General features: G+C 35.1%; 1 gene segment (V, D, J or C); it reads left to right on the forward strand.

The window, feature by feature from the left end:
- The first annotated feature begins 9912 nt into the window (after positions 1–9912).
- On the forward strand, positions 9913–10672 carry LOC127546851 (T cell receptor alpha variable 3-like). The segment is given in 2 exon segments: positions 9913–10214; positions 10317–10672. Coding segments are annotated over 2 exon segments (402 nt in total).
- Positions 10673–15926: the final 5254 nt, after the last annotated feature.

The raw sequence follows: 15926 nt of genomic DNA on the forward strand, positions 1-15926 counted from the left end.
TTCTAATTCTTCCATATGGCATTCTTCAATGTCCTCAAGTATTGATGATTTCTCCCTTCTCAAATTCCTGGAGCACTTCTTGGATCTTACTTTTCCTCCTTTCCTTGTATTTGCTTTATATTGTATTTACTTATGCCATGACCATCTGGGGTAATATAAGTTCCTTGAAGTCAAGAACTCATTTGTTTTTATCTTTGTCCCTCCCAGTGCTTAATAGAGTTATTTGCACATATCTCATATGCTCAATAACTGATAGGTATGCAAAATCAGTCTCTTCATCAACAACCTACATCTCAATATTTCTTTAAGATAGCTTAAGGTTTAGAGAGCCTAAGTGACTTGCCCATAATGACAAAGCTTCTAAATGATAAAGATGAGATTTGAATCCAGGTTTCTTGAATCCAAGTTAAATACTATATTCACATTTGCTCCCTAGGCAGATGACTGCTTAGGCATGGTGATGAGTTTGGCTGGTAACTGCTTCTCTTTTTCTTTTTAGGTTAAAATAACTTTATCACAAAACTTTTTTAATCTTCAAAATGCATCAATACTGTTGAATATAAATGTGTTATAGTGCAGTCTATGGCAAGAAAATAAGCAGTATCATCAGTTAAATAAATAGCTTCTAGAAGAACATGGATCCTTAGCAATAGGCAATCACAAAAAATAAATATTACTATGTCAGAGACTTCATCTGCTGTCTCCTGTAGTATTTCTTATTTTAATACAGGTGCATTTCTATTATGTTCCAATCTCTTCCCCAAATTTGTAACATGGTAACATATTTCATATATGAAAATTTAAAAATATAAATGCAGATATGTAAATATACATCTATATCTGTGTATACACACACATATATATATGTATGCACACATAAATAATCTCTATTTTCAGTAAAAGTGAAGCATCTAGATTTATGACTTCACTGGTATTAGAAACTTCGTTGGTTTGTGGAAGTTCTTTGCACTGTTGCAGATCAAAATTCATTAGTGACCTATAGACGTAATTGCCTAGAGGTCTGAGAAATCAAATTACTTGCTCATAGCTACAATGCGTATTTAAAAAAAGACGTGAACCTAGCTTTCCCCTGATTTTCAGGCTCATCTTTTATCTGTACTAGATACTCTCTCCTCACCTCTTTCATAATTTGCTAATTTACTATTTTCCCCATACCTGTATATCTAGATTATTGAAACCCATTAAATGATAGATACTGTGTGTTGCAAACACCACTCTAAGAGAGAAAGCAGCTCCAAGACCAAATACTTTATGCTGGAATCACTTGCTGATCTTTGCAACTCCATGATAACTTAAAGATCTTCTCTTCTTAATCTGTGAAACCTAGGAAACTGTATGGAACTCTGGACCTCTTGGATGCTACTTAGCCTTCCAAGTCTTTCTACATAGTCCAAAACCCTAACATAAAACCTACATTAAAATTTCATTATCTTCCTAGAAGTTTCTTCAACCCAGTCCTGAGCTATACCATTGGCACAAGATTTGACAGGAAAATGTATCTAAAGGAAAATTTCAAATGAGCAAACACTCTGGGCCCACATATTCTGAAAAATATAGTCCTATTTAGATGTGCCTGTTATACAACTACCATTATGTTATTATATATCTTTTGATTAGCAACTGGTTCGACTGGTTTTGATACCATTAAAAAATTCCTTGATTATAGATATCTTCAAATAATATCCATAAATTGAGATGTAATAGAGTTACAACTAGCCTCAAGATGGCAGTAACTCCAAGATTATTTCAGATCATGAATTTTTATAGCTTATCTATATTTGGAAGAAATAATCCAATTGAAAAGGAAAAATAAGACTTGCCTCCAGTTGGTTGGCAGTCATTGAGATTCTTGTATTTGCTGGAACAAAAGACAAAGTAATCAGTAAAAACAGTTCCTTTGATTGGGATTCTCAGTCAGCCTGCTGGGTTTGAGAGCTGATTGCTCAGTGAAACTAGGAAATGGTACCTCCTATGACAATCTCATCAGTGCTCCTGTGGCTTCAGCTGGGCTTTGAACTGAGTATTTCTGGAATAGGTTTGGATGAAATTATCTATAGAATAGAAGCTCAGTTTGGCTCCTCTAGGAATCTCTCTGGTGACTGAAAGTAAAATGTAAATTTTTGGAACGAATAATCTGATGATCGATATCCTATTTGTTCCTCAACAGGGGAAAGTGGTCAAGACCAGGTGGAGCAGAATCCTTCATCTTTACACATTCAGGAGGGAAAGATCATCACATTGACTTGTAGATACTCAGTGGGAACTTTTAAAAGCTTGGGGTAACACATGCATAATCCTGGAGAAGACCCTGAATTTTTGTTTCCTATGTTTTCAGAGAAGGTTGAAAAGATAAAGAGAAAAGTAAAAGCAATGCTGGCTAAGAATAAATGGCATAGCTACTTGGGAATTTCAGCCCAAGGACTCTGGCACCCATCTCTACTGTACGAGAACGTTGTTCCCTTAGATACATGTATTCTGGATGTAAATCTTGTAACTTGGGCTCTAGCATCCAGGACAGATGCATGCTTTATTCTTTCTTTTTTAAAAGGTAAATGTCTACTTCAAAGGAGGTTACAGAATTGAGAAGTTGTTATGAATCAAACTTTCTAGGACAGTTAAAAAGAAGAGAAAAAGGAGATTCAGATTTCTATTGCAGTGGAAAGATTACTGCCTCTCAAATAAGAGGACTTGGATTTCATTCCCAGATTTGCTGCTTACTACCTCTGTAATCTTGAACAATTCATTTAATTTTTCTGGGCCTTAGTTTAGTCAATGGGAGGGTGGGCTATTCTCTGAACACAGTGGAAATATATATACCTAAGAACATATGAGGAGCACACATGGGCATAAACTCATGTATCCCATTCATGTAAATCTATGTCTCAGTTTCCTAATATATGTTGAAACTATCAGGCTCAGAAAGAATAGGTCACACACCTGTGAAGTGAATGGGACTTTAACATAGATCTTTGGATTTAAAATCATTGCATTCCAGTAAGCTCAACCAAGGCTTGCTGTTTCTTCACTCACTAGGAATGTAGGTTGCCCAATCAATTGCTTAATGTTCTTCTAAATTCTTTAATAACAGATACTTTGGGATTCTTTACTAACATAAATATAAATCTATATAAAATCTCATGATGATATGATCTCATTCTGGCTCTTTCTTACATTTCAGTTTCCTCTCCTGCCTTCTCAATTGTTAGGATGTCAAATTGTCTTACTTAACCCTGACAATTTCTTCTCTGTTTCTTCTCCTTTTAAGTCCAAAAAGAGCATGAAATAAAACATGAAGTACTTTCCCTTGATGATCCCGCCCCCATCTTCTCTCAATGAAAAAGCACAGTCTTATTCCTTGATAGAAAATGGAAAAATAATTAATGTGATAGAAGTGCCCTTGTTTATATGAAGCATGAATTGATATCCCTCCAAAGGGGAAAAATGGTCATTCTCAAGGTTATCATTTGTTCAATTTCTTTCCTTATCTAAGGCATAAAAACTCAGGCAATGGGAAATTGATGTCTGAGATTTTAATAGAATTTTCATTGATCTAAAAGACATCTTTTCTGATTAGGGTTTCCAGTTGTTCTCATGGATGGGGAGATAGAGAGGAGTAGCATTTTATTTGAATTTATATCTTTTTAAACCTTAACCAGTATATTTTAAAAAATCATTCTAACTATAGTTGTTTTTGTTTTAGGGTCCATCAGAAAGAAGAGAAAGAATAGGAATTTTTTAAGCAGGGGAAGAGTAGGATAGGTTAGGGGTTTTCATGGAAAACCATGAAAAATTCTAGTCCAATATGGATAATGAAGTGAATATAGTATGGAGAGTTATGACAATATATAGCCAAGAATGGTGCAATGGTAAAAGAATAAAAATGAAGTCAGGAGATATGGGTATGAGTCTTTGTCACTAGATAGTCAAAGAACTGAACTTCTAGGAGTAGGTTTTCTCTCTGGTAAAATAGGGAATACTTATATTACTGATCTCCACAGATATTGTGAAGAAATTACATGTTAACCCATAAAGTATTATACAAATGTGTGTTATTATCTGTGTCATTAGGCAAGGTCAGTTAGTCCCAGACTTTCCTATAATCTTGGGCCTATCCCACAACTAGCTCACATGGATTGAGATCTTAGGTTCTTGAATAGAAGAGTAAATTAAGGAAAATTAGATTTCTCTATCTTCTCACCCACCTTTGCTATTTGAGTGGATATTCTGAATTCTAGAATGTTCATAAAATATCTTTTCTCACTTTCCTTTTATGTTAATTTATTCAATAAACTTCCTTCTAGAGTCTTGACTGGATGATTATAAATCTAGCCATATTGAATGGTTTTTTTTTTTTAAACAAAAACCACAGAAAAACTACCAAAGATACAAATGCAAAAAAAGGAAAGGATTTTCTTGACAGAAGAAATCCTGTAACTGCTAAATTTCAGGTTTTCTTCTCACAAAGAATACAAGCAAAGGAAAAAATCTTGGCACTTCAGGAACCCTAAGCATGTTCACCAAACGCCTAAATTAGAATGTTATAGAAAATTAGAAGTAGGAGACTTAGGACTTTCTACCCTTTTGTGAGATCTGTCTATCTGTATTTTTATGCACCTATACTCTTTTTTCATATTTTATTAAGAGAGCCAATTATGAAAAGTGGCATGTTGAGGTAAAAGATAAAATGACTGAGAGAACAAAGGTTTGAACTTCTGAGTATTTATTAATCAATGCATACCAGTTGCCTTACAAATTGGGAACAGGACCCTTCCTCAGCTTAGCACCATACCCTAAATACAGGGTAAGACATTTTCATATATTAAAAATAATTAAACAAATAAGACCAATTAATTAAAAAGAAACAATACAACATTAGATAATCTGATTTCTAATTGGATAAAGGGTTAGAGGAGGAGACTGAAAAGATGCAATTTCCTGAATTTAGAAAAAGAGGTATTCCATTCCTCCCAAATGTCTGAAAACAATTAAAGGATCACAGAAGCAATAACTGATTGATCGGTTTAGGGCCAGTTTTCAGATGAGACATATGGGTTGCTTGATATGTACAATTGTGAAAAAACTCCTTGCATCAATCTTTGAATCTGGTTAGGTTTCTGGTCAACATAATGTAAGGCTTTAGTTAAGGGTCTCTAAGCAGCAGTAGAGATGGTCCAACTTCCCACTCAGGGCTGGATTCAAATAATGTATTAAGATTTTCTCCCAATTACCACAATTGAATAAATTTTTTTTTTCACAAGCTAGAAGTTAGACTGAACTCATAATTGAATAGAAAGGGAACTAAACTGCCTCTAGATTTGCATCACAAGATAGTGTGATGTCTGTATGTCTACCTCTCTCTCTCTCTCTCTGTCACTTTGTCCATCTTTGGTTCACTCATTTCTCATGATTTGCTATTTTAATCCCCTCAATTCCCCAGTATATTTTCATTTTCATAAATTCCACTCCTATTCATAATTATTCTTATTTTTTTAGTCTACATTGAACTACAGAGGAATGTTAGTTAATGAAAGTAAAATAAAGAAATTTTTATGGGATAGAGAAGTGAGTGAGAAAGAGATATATTTTTATGACATTTCTATAGTTTTTAAAGCACTTCCTCATAAACTATTTTTCTTGATTTTGGATGTTAGGTAGTGTAGGTGGTAGAGTAAAAAGAATGCATATTTTATAATTAGAAGACCTGAATTTGGTTTTGATGTTTATACTTTGGGTAAGACATCTTTTGAGCCTAATTCCCCATATGAAAAATGAATATACACAGACCCACAAGTCCTTGCATTAATCTTAGGATTTGGCATAAATATTCCTTGATTCACAGGGTTTTGAGAGGAAACAACTAAAGAACCATAAAACATTTCTTGACCCCACACATCCCTAGACTACATATTCTTTTTGGAGCTATGGTAAGGAACTATGAAACATAGAATGTGGCATAAGTGATGTGCTATTTTTATTGTTATCTCCATTTTGCAGACTGAAAAAATAAGGTGAAATAATTTCTTTAAGTCCTAACAACTTCACTGGCAGAATTCTGGGTTCTCATTTGAAGACAATTTCTTTCCGTTAGACCATACTCAGTCCACTTCACTCTCTTACACACCCTACTCTCTGCCTCCCATCTCCATGCAATCTCTTTCTACATTGATATTTGTAGGGCAAAATGGATAAGCACAAGTTCACCCACGACTTAGTTTAGGATTTCTTTTTACTAAGGACCACAAATCATCTGTGTCTTCTTAGCTGTCCATTGCTTCTTTAATAAACGTTTTGGTGACTGAGTCCTTGGTACAGAGAACAAACAAAAGTGGGTGAGAGGCTGGAGTATATGTAGGTATTGCCACTCAGATTCCTGCTGCATCTCATACTCAAGTGCTGGGGATAAAGTCCATCTTCCTTCCTCTATTACTTCCAATATGACATACAGGAGACTGTTCTATGGGGGTTCTGAATTTCTTTCCAGGCTCCTCCAACTAGAGAAAATAATTTTTAATAACTAGGGAGACTGATAGTCTTTGGATTGTATTAAACTTAATATTCTTTATCTTGAGTTACCAGGATTTATAAGAACACAAGAGTTTATTTGTCTATATTTATTTACAACTATAGAGATCCAGAACAAAGTCTCTCAGTCCTGAACCTTGGTGTTCATTGAAAGGGTTTTAGTGAAAATATGCTACAATTACTCTGTGATTGAAGAAACATGTTTCTCCTGGTTTATTCACAACCCAGGATCTATTGTATGTAAAGAATCATTATTTTTGGTGCACATTCCACTCAGAAGGAACAATGCAGAATCACAGCAGGGCAGCTCTTATCTGCTCATCCACCAAGTACAAGAGACTGAGGATGATGGGTAATACTGTGCTGAGACACTCAATGACAGGGACTGTCAAAGATGCTAAACACATTTAGATAGCCTTGGAAAAATGAAGAAAGATAAGCTGCGACTGTTTCAAGATGGTTTCACACTGGATGGGGTTGTTGCCTTGTCAACTTTTGGAATGATGAGTGAATTTAAAGCTTTTTTTTTTTCCAAATTGAGCCTAAATTCATGGGGTAAGATAAAAAAGCCCAGATTGAGCAATAAAATGGTATCTCTCTCAATAATGGAGAGAGACACGATGGTCAGTTTTTAATTAAATTTTATTTAAAAAGTGACAACTCTGATAGACGAGTATTTTTGAAAAATGTTTAGTTTTAAAACAAAGGAAATAGGAAAGTCTTGTTTAATCTTGTGCAGGTAAAAGATAACTAGAGAAGACAAAAATATTATGAAAAAATTGTGGAGATTTATAGAATGTGAAACAGAGAAGGAAAACAAGAAAGACAACTAAACTTTGAAGCTATATAAAATTTGGGGCATTTGTTATTGATGAGGAGAGAGCCTTACCGCCTTAGAGGAGTGCAGTTACTTGTGCTCTAAACATGATAATGTGGATCCAACATGCAAATGTTGGATGTCATGCAGTAATAACAATGAAGGTAGAGTCTAATGATAGTAGATGATAATTATCTTCGATGTTGTAGACTTGACAAACAATAGAGACAGCTGCTTCTTACCAACACCCACATCTGTCTTCTGAGGCTTGCCAAAATTAATGACCACCACCCACTTTTCTTGATTAACATGAGCATAAATTATACCACAAGGAAGACTTTGGAGAGGTTATTAAATATTATGAAGTCCTGAGCAAGAAATTGAAGATGTACCAAGTGTGTGTGGCATTTTCATCATTTGTATCAGTTGATGATAAAACAGACTTGAAGAATGAACAGCTGAAGAAAAAGATAATGTCAGAGAATGAGATTTGGCTTCTTTCATTATATAGGAATGTTGGGCTTCTGATTGTGGATAAAATAATGCCTACAAAATTCCAGAAAAAAAATCATTTGCCTGGAGCCTGGCAATCTACTCAGAAAGCTTTTAAACTAAAAATGAGGAAGAGAGAAAAAGGCTCACAAAAATCTGCAGAGTCTGCTATCATAGAGAATATTAGGTATGATATAAGGAATGCCAAAAGGGAGGCTTACTAATTGACACCAACTATAAGACACAGGACCTTAGGTGTCTATGTGAATTTTCTCAGAAAGTGAGCAATTCACAAAATGAATGAGAAATTCTGCTGCAAAAAAGCACTGATTGGAAAAAGTTTCATGCTAGATTTGATAAGTTTGAGATCCCAGATACTTCACTAGTATCACAAGGGACAAAAGATTCACCTTTTTATGGATGATAGTTGGATTTCCAAGTTCAGTGTTACTAGGTCCTTTTATTGATCCCTTTCATGGTGTAGTTTCTTATGTCTTCGCTTACGTCCTCATTTTGGTTAAATTAAATGATAGACAAATGCGTTAATATTAATATGATCTAAGTACAGGCACTGAATTTCTTCAAGCTAATTATATTTTTCTTTGGTTACTGCAATTCTTTTCGCTGTCTCAAATCTCTCACTGCTACAATCCATTCTACACGCTTAGGCGATGATCTGACTATGTAGCACCCTTATTCAGCCAGTTCTAGTGGGTTCCTATTCTAATATTAAAATATATAATATTAAATTCTTAAATTCTATCCTAGGGCCAAATAGAAACAGTTTGACCTCACTCTGTCTTTCTAGACTCACTGGACATTACTCTATGATCCATCCAAATTGACTTTCTCTCCATTTCTCACTCAGGACATATTATCTTCTGTCTTTGTGGAACACACACCCACACACCCACACCCCCCCCCACACACATATACTTATAAACTTTATATTTATGCTGTATATATTTCTATATGTACTTGCCTCAAATTTTAGAATGTAAGTTCATTGTGAGTAGGGATTGGTTTATTCTTTTTTTTTTTTAAAAGAATATGTTGTGTTTAAATATTTAACATGTTTTCTTTTTTAAAATATTTATTTTTAATTTGTGGAATAAAAGAAGAATTTCTATAGCATAGTACAATAAAAAGATAATTGCACATAAAAATGCAAATTCACTATATGTAATGTGTAATTCCTTTTAAATAAACAGCAAAGTTATCATTATCAATTTCCTTCTCCCCCCTTTTTTCTTCCTTCTCACCCTCCCCTTTGCCTTAGTGATGGCTACTATTATAGATATATGCATATATATGTATTATTCTATACATCTATTTATACATTTACTTATTTATTCTTTATTTATAAATATGTATTTATTATTCTATACATCTATTTATTATTCTCTACCTCTACTTATCAGTTCTTTCTTCAGATGCAGATAGCATCTTTCTTCAAATGTCCTTTATAGTTAATTTGGGTATTTATAATAGTCAAAATAATTTATTAAGTCAAAGTCACTCTTTAAACAATATTACTGTTACTCTATACAATATTTTCTTGGTTCTACTCATTTTGCTCTTCATTATTTAAAGCAAATCTTTCCATGTTTTTCTGAGATCATTGAGCTCATCATCTCTTAAAGCACAGTAGTAGTTCATCCCAATCACATACCAGTTTGTTCAGCTTCCCTAACTGATGGGTGAACCTGCAATCTCCAGTTCTTTGCCATCACAGAATTGCTATAACTAGTTGAATCTTCAGTGCCTCATACAATTCTTGGTCCATAACAAGTACTAGATATATGATTGGTTGATTGAAGGGCTCCTAAATGTTGGTGAGCTCATCTTCATAGTTACCAGAAGAACTGGGTTTAGGATTACGTGAAATCCCTGTACATAGGCTCCAATCTGATGAGTGTAATGGAAATTTCCGTTACTAGATCCCTCAGGTAATTGCCTGTATTTCTTTGTATGGACTCCAGAGGGCAGCGGTGTTCAAGCTGAATGACTTATAAAGGATGAGAAGTCACAAAACGCTCGCTTGGTAGGAGCTACCTGTCTTCGTCCAGGTGCCCAGACTGAGACTGTTACTGCTGCTATTGCAGTGACTACTGAGAAGGATTAAAAGCCAGAAAGCCACCAGATTTTATGAAATAGGGCCACTTGCACATGGTCCCCTGTCCTGTGATAACCCGGAGCCCCAGAGAGCCCGTGTCTTTTTTCATCCAGAATCCCCTTTCTCTGGATTCAGAATTTCCACGTGACACTTTTCCCACCTCTGGGTATTGCGGGAGTTAGCTTCCTTGCTGCTCAGCCATGACGTTCTTCTTTGCCCTAGTGACTTTGATGCTCTTCTCAATGAGTGAGTAACAGTCTATTTCACTGTTATCGATCTCATTTACTAAGAAAACCGCCTGCAGCGGACGTCTGTGCCCATTGATTGAGTACTGCCTTGATTTTACAGGGGGAACACGAGCACAGACAGTGACCCAACCCGAAGATCGGGTCACCGTGTTGGAAGGGGATCCCCTGGAGTTGAGCTGCAATGCCTCGTATACTGGAAGTCCTACTTTCTTCTGGTATGTTCAATATCCCCAAAGAAATCTCCAGATGCTCCTGAAATATCTCTCAGGAAACAGGCTGGTTAGAGGCGGCAAAGGTTTTGAAGCAGAATTTAACAAGAACAGTAAGTCCTTCAACCTAAGGAAACTGTCTGTCGAAGCGAGCGATGTGGCTGTGTACTTCTGTGCTGTGAGTGACACAGTGACGGGAACCGTCAGAGGAGCTGCACATGAAATGCTGCGATCGGATGGACAATGATCCTGCCACGAGGGGGCGATGCTGATCCAAGAGCTAGTGTCCTTTTTTTGATTGCTTTTTTGCTTTTAAAACTGTTTTATTGTTGACTTTTGTCTTTGAGCCCCAAGTCCCTTCTCAGTACCTTTTCCCAACTCAGTATCTCCACCCAGACAATATAGGGCCCACTTCGCTCCCCCCAGTGATTACACTTGTAGTTTCTGAATAATCTCAGAGCCTGCAGTCAGTGATTGCTTTCCAATGCATTCTTATTCACTCCCAGGACTGATAGAAGCAACCCTGGCTATCATCAGGCCTAATTCTGGGCGTGGGGGTTAGGAACGGGCCCAAAGCAATCCATGCAGTAAACGGCTAAACTGGAATTCATTCAATAGTTTAGTCAATCAAAGACAAAGATTCTGAGTCAGGATGATCTGAGTTCAATTTCTTAACTAATTGTTAACTATCAAGTTACTTAACCTGGGCCAGACTGTTTCCTCATCTATAAAGCAGCGATAATAGCACCTGCTTCATAGGGTTGTTGCGAAGATTAAATAAGGTAACACATGTAAAATACCGTCTAACCCTTAAAAGGCTACATAATTGGTAGGTATCATCATCAGTATTAATATTACTATTCTTTTATGTGTATATGAACCCTTTTAGCAGTCTAGTATGGTGAAGCCTCTGGACTCCTTCTTATAATAGTTTTAAATTTAGAAAATAAAATAGCTAGGATTACAAAAGAAATGAATTATGTTAAAATAAAATAATCAGAATATTAAAGAAATAAATTCACGAGCCCTAGGTTCTGAAACCCTCATCTAATAAATGTCAGGCACCATGCTAGGTGGGGAATATAAAATAAAAGTAAAATTGTCCTTGACTGCAATAAATTAATATTCCATTGGGGAAACAACAACAACAACACACACACACATTTTAAATGCTAATTAGAGGAATTTGCATTTGATTCTATAGGCAATAGGAGCCACAAGAATGTACTGAGCATTCACACTCAGTTCATTTAACTAAATCCAGCAATTTTGGATATTCCTCCAGGAATATTTATCTTGTAAATACTTCCCTAAATCAGGACAGCCTCTCTCAGAATATTTACTTCTTAATCTGTCTCTACTGCCATCAATCAAATAATAATTAACAATAGGACAACAATAGGAGAAGGAAATATAGTACTTACTATGTGCTGAACTTTTGAGACCTCTTTGACAGCAAGGAGGTCAAATCAGTTAATAGTTAAAGAAATTAATTCAGACTATTCATTGAAAGGACAAATACCGAAGCTTAAATACTTTAGTATGATGGAAGTCTTTGGAAAAGCCTTTGGGAAAGGCCCTAATGTAGGCAAGATTGAAGGCAAAATGAGAAGGAGTAGAAGAGCATGAGATGGATAGTGTCATGGAAACAATGCACATGAGCTTGGATAGACTTTGGAGGTTGGTTAGTGGATGGCCTGGTGTACTGTGGTTCATGGAGTCACAAAGAGTTGGAAATGCCTGAATGACTAAACAATACCAGAAATTCACACCAGGTACTATTTTACAAAAATCTTATTTAGTCCTCACAACACTCTAGAGGAATAGATGCTGGTTTTAACCTCATTTTATAGTTGAGAAAACTGAGAGTGTCGCACAAATATTAAGTGTCTGATGTTGGATTAGAAGTGGTCTTCATGATTCACACTCTAAATAATATGTACTGTCCCAGACAATGAGGATACAAAAACCAAAATGAAGCCATTCCTGCCTTAGGCGTCTTGTATTCTTTTGGAGGAGAAAATAAATACCTATATAAGTAGATTCAGAATAAATAAAATATATACAAAGTAGTTTGGGAGTGGAATGGACCACAACTGGGGGATCAGGAAAGTCTCCATGTAGAAGAAGAACTGAGTTTTGATGAGGAGGAGAAAGGATGTTTCAGATGTGGTGAGTGGATAGGACAAAGACTTGGAGATGAGAGATGGAATAGCATATATGACAAACAGTAATATTAACTTGGGTCAACCATAGAGTGCAGGGAGGGAAATCTTTTATGATAAGGGTGGAATTATAGTTTGGTGCCAGATAATGAAGAGCTTTAAACGCCAAACAGAAAAGATTATATATCATAATAAACACAATAGGATGCCATTGGAGTTTATTAAGAGAGGAGTGACATGGTAAGACCTGGACCTAAGGAAGTAACGTAGGGTTATTTATTTGGAAGATAGATTCAAGAGTTGAAGCAGGGAAACCAATTAGAAGGTAATTAATTAACCAATTAGAAGAGATTAATTTATTGAGCAAATAGACAAGATATAGGCATAAAATTCACAAGCACAGAAGAAACAATAACATATAACTAAGACACATGTTAATATGTTAATATATAATAAAACAATATATAATATATACATAAATAAAAATATTATTATATATGAGATAAAAGATTTTTCAACTTCTCCAGAAGCTGTCTTATTTGTATCTCTTCTGTCTTCATTAAATCTTATTCTATTCCCTTAACAAAAGTGTTTTCTGAGAATCTGAGCTTGTTGCCTACTTTTCTATCTCTAAACTTTTTTCTCATTCACTCCCATACTTTCAAGTACCACTTTAAACAGATGACTGCTGATCTGTAACTCTCTCCTTGATCCCTTCTAAACTACAAACCCCATTTTCAGCTGACTACAGGATACCTCAATCTAGGTACTTCAAATTCAATATGTCTAAAATAAAGTTTATTACATTTTCCTCCAAAGTTATTTCTCCTTTTGACTTTTCTATTTCAGTGACAACAGTATTTTTTGTCTATGGTGTTTTGAAGCCTTAGAATATTTGCCTCTTCTGTCTCCCATCCCTCTCATATTTATTTAATTAGTTCCCAAATCCTTTCAATTCTTCCTTTATAATATCTCTCACAACTATTCTTTTATCTCTATCACCAATGCAGTCACCTAGTACTGTTAGATGGAAGAGTAAATATTCTTTTGGGCCTGGCATCAGGAAGATCCAAACTCTAATTTGACCTAAGACACTTATTAATTGTACCATCCTTGGACAAGTTAATTCATTTCTGTCTGCCTCAGTTTCCTCAGATATTTAATAGAGTAATAGTAGCACATACCTCCCAGGGTTGATGTTAAAAGAATGAGATAATGTTTGCAAAGTGTTTAGCACAGTGCCGAGAACATGGGTAGTGTACATATTAAATAGTTGTTTCCCACCCTGCCTGACATCTCATGCAATAAACTTTAATAATTCTTCCAGCTTTCATTCTCTCCACCTCTAATCCATAGGTTATAACACTAACAGAATAGTACTTTTACAAAGCTAAATAAATATTGTTAATAATAATGATGATAATATTAAATATTTAAAATTATTTTCTTTAGAACTCACTTTTCATATATACATATACATACATGCATGAATAAATATATATGCAAATGCATGTATATTCTATATCTATTTATGTATTATAATTAAAATTAAGGTAAACTGGGGCACAAAGTTATGAGCACAATCAATTTAGTAGTATTTACTTTTTAAAATTTATTTACCAATATTTATTTACCAAATATATTATACCAAAATAAATATTATTTATTTACCAATAAATAGGATCTCAACAAAGCTAAGACCCTGAATCAAGTTTGAGGAATACAGAAAATAAGGTTAGTATCATAGAAAGAAGAAAATATGATTGGATGGAAACTTGGGAATGAGGGCTAACAATAATATTGTTCTTCCTTCCTGTGACAAAAAAAATGTTCATTTTTCAAGTCTAGCAGCATCTGCAAGGACAGAGATTATAAACCAAAATTCTTTGGATAATAAACTAGACATCCTTAAAGGACAGGGTAATGGTATAAAGATACTAGAGCAGATTCCCTGGAGTCTGTTTACCTGCCTCCTTCAAGAGCAACAGATTTGCTCTATACAAGGACAGAACAGTAATTAGCAAGAAACTGGATTTTAAAATTTAACTCATTAGAAGACAGCTGAATTTTTGAACTAAGTTCAGAGACAAAGAATCATGAATTAAGAAACCATAGGACAAAAATCAATGAATTATAAATAGAATGAAATTGAAAAGACACAGATATATGTTTTTATGTATATACTTGCTGTTGAATTGTTTCACTCATGACATTTTGTGACCACATTTGGGGTTTTTTGGCAAAGATATTGGAGTGGTTTGCCATGTTATTTTCCATTTATTTTACAGATGAAAAAACTGAGGTAAATCAGGGTTTGGTGTGTTGTCCACGTTAGCTATTAAGCACCTGAGGCTGGATTTAAGCTCAGGAAAATATAGATCTTTGTGATTCCTGGATCTTTCTAGATTCAGGCCCAAGGATCTATTCACTGTACCACCTAGCTCATACATACATACATACATACATACATACATACATACACACATCTAGAGACAGAGAAGCTGAGATAGAAACAGAGGAGATACACATACATATAGAGACAGAAATGGAGGAAGATAGACACACACATAGAGGGGAAAGAGAGGGGGGGCAGAGAAACAGAGAAAGAGACAGAGGTAGAAAAGGAGAGAGAGAGAGAGAGAGAGAGAGAGAGAGAGAGAGAGAGAGAGAGAGAGAGAGAGAGAGAGAGAGAGAGAGAGAGAGAGAGAGAGAAAGAGAGAGAGAGAGAGAGAAAGGCCCCAAATGTAGATACATTTCCATATTTTTTACCTTATTTATTACTTCTTGATAGTAAACACCTGGTAATGAAGTGGTAGCATATTCAATCAAATTTCTCACTCTAAAATATTGCTTTTAATGAGAGCTAGAAAAGGGTATCTGCAACAAACAAAAAGTAAACTAAAATAAATTTGAAAATATCATTTATTTTACTTTGTCTCTTTCTTTTTAGGGGATTTGGACTAATGCTGTGATTTCATTGATAAAGGGAACATCTAAGTGAGGAAATTCAAAAAGAGTTAAAGGAAAGTAAAAGACTAATGCAGATTCATTTCCTTTTTTTTCCCCTGAGGCAATTAGGGTTAAGTGACTTGCCCAGGGTCACATAGCCAGGAAGTATTAAGTATCTGAGACCAGATTTGAACTCAGATGCTCCTGACTTCAGGATTGGTGGTCTATCCACTGTACCACTTAGCTGCCCCCAGATTCATTTTTTATTTGCAATTTATAATCTTTATGAGTTGCTCAGAGTAGAGGTATCATTAAAAAAAAAAAAAGGGAAATGGGGGCCATTCAGCTGTACACAAGGACCTTGCTGGCTGCATATTGATTTAGAAA

Source organism: Antechinus flavipes, chromosome 2, assembly GCF_016432865.1.
Source record: "Antechinus flavipes isolate AdamAnt ecotype Samford, QLD, Australia chromosome 2, AdamAnt_v2, whole genome shotgun sequence".
Lineage (NCBI taxonomy): Eukaryota > Metazoa > Chordata > Mammalia > Dasyuromorphia > Dasyuridae > Antechinus > Antechinus flavipes.